The sequence below is a fragment of the Aptenodytes forsteri genome, unplaced genomic scaffold, assembly GCF_000699145.1.
Source record: "Aptenodytes forsteri isolate BGI_AS27 unplaced genomic scaffold, ASM69914v1 Scaffold255, whole genome shotgun sequence".
Taxonomy (NCBI): Eukaryota; Metazoa; Chordata; class Aves; order Sphenisciformes; family Spheniscidae; genus Aptenodytes; species Aptenodytes forsteri.
This window is the reverse complement of record NW_008794888.1, coordinates 4,028,949-4,032,172: the sequence shown is the minus strand read 5'-3', so window position 1 is coordinate 4,032,172 and position 3,224 is coordinate 4,028,949. Positions and strand designations below refer to the sequence as shown.

At 65.4% G+C, this 3,224-nt stretch overlaps 1 protein-coding gene across 1 annotated transcript in view; it reads right to left on the bottom strand.

The window, feature by feature from the left end:
• Window positions 1-223: 223 nt before the first annotated feature.
• The window catches only part of LOC103895427 (receptor-type tyrosine-protein phosphatase-like N), a 9,572-nt gene continuing 6,571 nt past the window's right edge, over window positions 224-3,224 (bottom strand). The window contains exons 13-21 of the mRNA XM_019470922.1: window positions 3,031-3,178; window positions 2,796-2,869; window positions 2,419-2,496; window positions 2,166-2,285; window positions 1,891-2,057; window positions 754-807; window positions 572-636; window positions 396-469; window positions 224-295 (exon numbers count right to left, since the gene is read on the bottom strand). Coding sequence (XP_019326467.1) covers window positions 224-295; window positions 396-469; window positions 572-636; window positions 754-807; window positions 1,891-2,057; window positions 2,166-2,285; window positions 2,419-2,496; window positions 2,796-2,869; window positions 3,031-3,178 — 852 coding nt within the window. The remainder of the gene's footprint in view (window positions 296-395; window positions 470-571; window positions 637-753; window positions 808-1,890; window positions 2,058-2,165; window positions 2,286-2,418; window positions 2,497-2,795; window positions 2,870-3,030; window positions 3,179-3,224) is intronic.

Sequence of the window (3,224 nt, the reverse complement as noted above, 5' to 3'; positions counted from 1 at the left end):
GTTCCGCGCTCGGGTGGCGGCGGGTGCGATGGGGTTCCATGCCCTGCACGCAGAGGGGCTGAGCCCTGTGTCCCTGGGGAGAGGGGCAGGGGGGGCTGGGGGGCAAAAACAGCCAGCAGCACAGACAGCGTTTTACAGGGAGAGCAGCCCCACGGGCAGGGCAAGGAGAGCACGCGAAGCCAGAGGGGCATGGGGGAACACGAGAGGGGAGGGCTCCTCGCCATCACTGCGGCAGCGCCTTCAGGATGGCATTCACTTCCTCGGCCACAGCTGTCAGCGCGAACTCAAACTGGTCCTGAGGGAGCAGAGGAAGGCGGCATGAGGGTCCCCATCAGCCCAGCCCCAGGGGCTGTGAGTGCTCAGGGAGGGAAGGGATCCCCAGTTTGGGGGGGTACCTTGGTCTGCACCATGCCAGGCCGCTGATCTCGGATGTGCTCCAGCGTAGCAGCTATGTCTATCTCCTTCACCCCTGGGGCAGAGGGGGAGAAGGGCGCTAGGAGGGGGTCCACGGGCAGAGCAGATGGCCCCGTACCCCCCGGACAGGGCAGAAGTGGTGCTGCTCTGCACCTACCTTTGGCCATTCGGTTCAGGACCATGTCAACGAGGATATATGTCCCGGTCCTGCCTGCACCGTCACTGCAAGACACAGACGCTTGGACCAGGGGGACAGGCTCCAGGGACTGGTCCTGGCCAGCAGGTCCCAGCCTTGCAGCCACCCCCTAGCCCGTACCCCACCTCCATCCCCGGCGGTACCTGCAGTGCACGATAATAGGGCAGGAGCGACCCCGGTAGCACTTGTTCACCTTCCTGCAAGGACAAGAGGGAGCAGGTCAGTGCCCTGCCATGCCGGGGACAAGGCTGCGATAGGTGCCCCTCGCTGTGCCGAGCCGGGGGTGGGGGCAGTGGGCACCCCGTGATGTGGCCCTGGGGGTCTGGCACATGGCTCCTCCTGCCTCCCCAGCGGTGCTGGGCATGGGATGGGGGACCATGGGTAGAAAGGGGCCAGGAGAGGAGCCCGGCTCCTCGGGTGCCCAGCCCGGGGAGGGGAGCAGTGGCAGGACACTCAAGGGAGCAGCTCTGGTCCGGTGGGGCACGAAGCTGGGGGCCAGGCGCCGGCGGGGCTCCCGGCATGCTCCATGCAGCAGGCACGGCTGCCAACGATCACTTTTGTGACTATGCAACTGGAGCCAGATTACTAGCTGCAAATCACAAAAATGACGCCGGCAGCTGCGAGAGAGAGACAGAGACAGACAGAGAGACAGAGAGAGCATGAGCAGGGCAGAGAGGAGGGCGACGTGCTCGGGGACCCCCTGCTGCCCTAAGCAGGGTCCTTGGCCCCACATGGCCTGGGGACAGTGACTGGCCAGCCCCTGGCAGGAACCCACCACCACCCAGGAACCCCGGGACCCCAGCAGGCGCTGCCTGCAAACCTCCTGGGAGCAGTCCCAGCCCCGCAGCCCTCTCCCCGGGCTAGCTGGGGACCTGCCGCTGGCTGTAGGGCATGGGGAGCAATGGGTCACAGCTGTTCAAGGCTGGCTCCGAGGGCTGCTTCTTGCACCCATGGCTGGGGAGGGTGCCAGGCGGTGCTGTCCCCCATGCCAGCTCTGGGGAAGAGCACTTTCCCACCCTCCCCATGAAGGCTGGAGAGCCCTGGCAACCTTAGCTGGAAGTTTCTTGCCCACCAAGCTCTGCCGAGCTTCATCCCAAACTGGCCAGAACCTGGTTCTTCTGCTCCTCCCCATGCACGGCAGCCCCCGTCCCCCCAGCCGGTCCCACGCCACAGCCCTGACCCTCATCACACTGGCAGCGATGTCCTCGCCCATCAGTCCCCTGTGGTTGGGACCACCACCGGCTCCCCGGGGGCTGGCATGGCACCAGGTGGGCGCTCACCTGCGGAAGTCGAGGAGGGGCCGGGTGGTGGCGGGGATGCCCTCGGCCGGCCAGCTGAGGAAGTGGAACTGCGTCAGGGTGCGGGTCTCCTGTGACTGCACATTCTTCAGGTAGAAGCTGCGCACCAGGAAATCCTCACACCAGATGTGCTCCGACACCAGGTTCACCTGCCCGAGAGAGGCAGCTGGTGGGCATCAGTGCTAGGCAGGGGGGCTGCGCTCGGGGTGATGGGGGCTGGAGGATGCTCCTTGCCCCGGGCTACCGGCCACACTTGCCTCATAGATGTGATAGAGAGAGGAGCCTTCGTCTGGCCAGTAGCGGTCACACTGCTTTACGCTGTCCTCTGCAAGCGGGCTCAGCATGACAATGACTGTGCAGCCGTGCTCCCACACCATCTGCAGGCAAGGCATGGGGGGTGTCACCACTGGGTGACAGCCCAGGCAGGAGGGCAGCCGAGCCGCTGTGTCCCATCTGGTGGTCAGCACCCAGAGAGACCCCGATGGGCTGGCACAGCCAGGTGACGCTCACCTGCCAGAAGTCAGCGATAGTGTGGGACAGCGGCCCCTGTGTAGCGATGTACGCCGGCATCCGTGGATCGTGCTCGATCTGGAGCGGGAAAGGGGGTGTCAGACTGCACGCTCTTCGGCCAGGGGTCGGTGACACCGGGAGGAGTGGGGGGGATACTCCAGGGGTGATAGAAGGGCTGGGGAGGGAGCTTCGGGTGCCGCAGCCAAGAGGGAAATGGATTTTAACCACGTCTGAGCAATGGGGCAGGCCCATTGCTCACAGCCGTAGCCCACAGGGATGCGAGCTCAGTCCAGCTCTGTCCCAGAGTGGGAGCCTCGCCTGGGCTGAGCACATCACGGAGCAGGGTGGCAGGGCAGGAGCCCCCGGTGACCACTCACGATCGGACTGGCATTGATGAAGTCACTGCGGGACGGGTTGCTCTCAGCTTTCAGCTTGATCCGCACGTGGTCATCTGGGGAAACAGAGGCCAGGGGATGTGATGAGTGCCTGGGGAAGCCAGGGGCAAACCCACGCCACAGCCTGCCATGGCCCCAGGCATCCCCGTGCCCTGCACCACCCTCCTGCCACAGCCCTGGGAGCTGGTCCCTGGGGCAGGGTAGCTGGGTTGCTCACAGGGCACATAGTCGGGGTTGCGGTTCTTCTTCAGGTTGGCTTCGTTCTGGGCAATGGAGCAGACGCTGGGCTCAGCCTGGTAGGCACAGAGAGCCTGCCACTCCTTGGCCAGCCGGTCCCGGTTGCGGAGGTGGTCCTCCATATAGGCCTGGGGCAGAGGGGTGGGGGTCAGCCTGGGAGCTAGGGGGGTACAC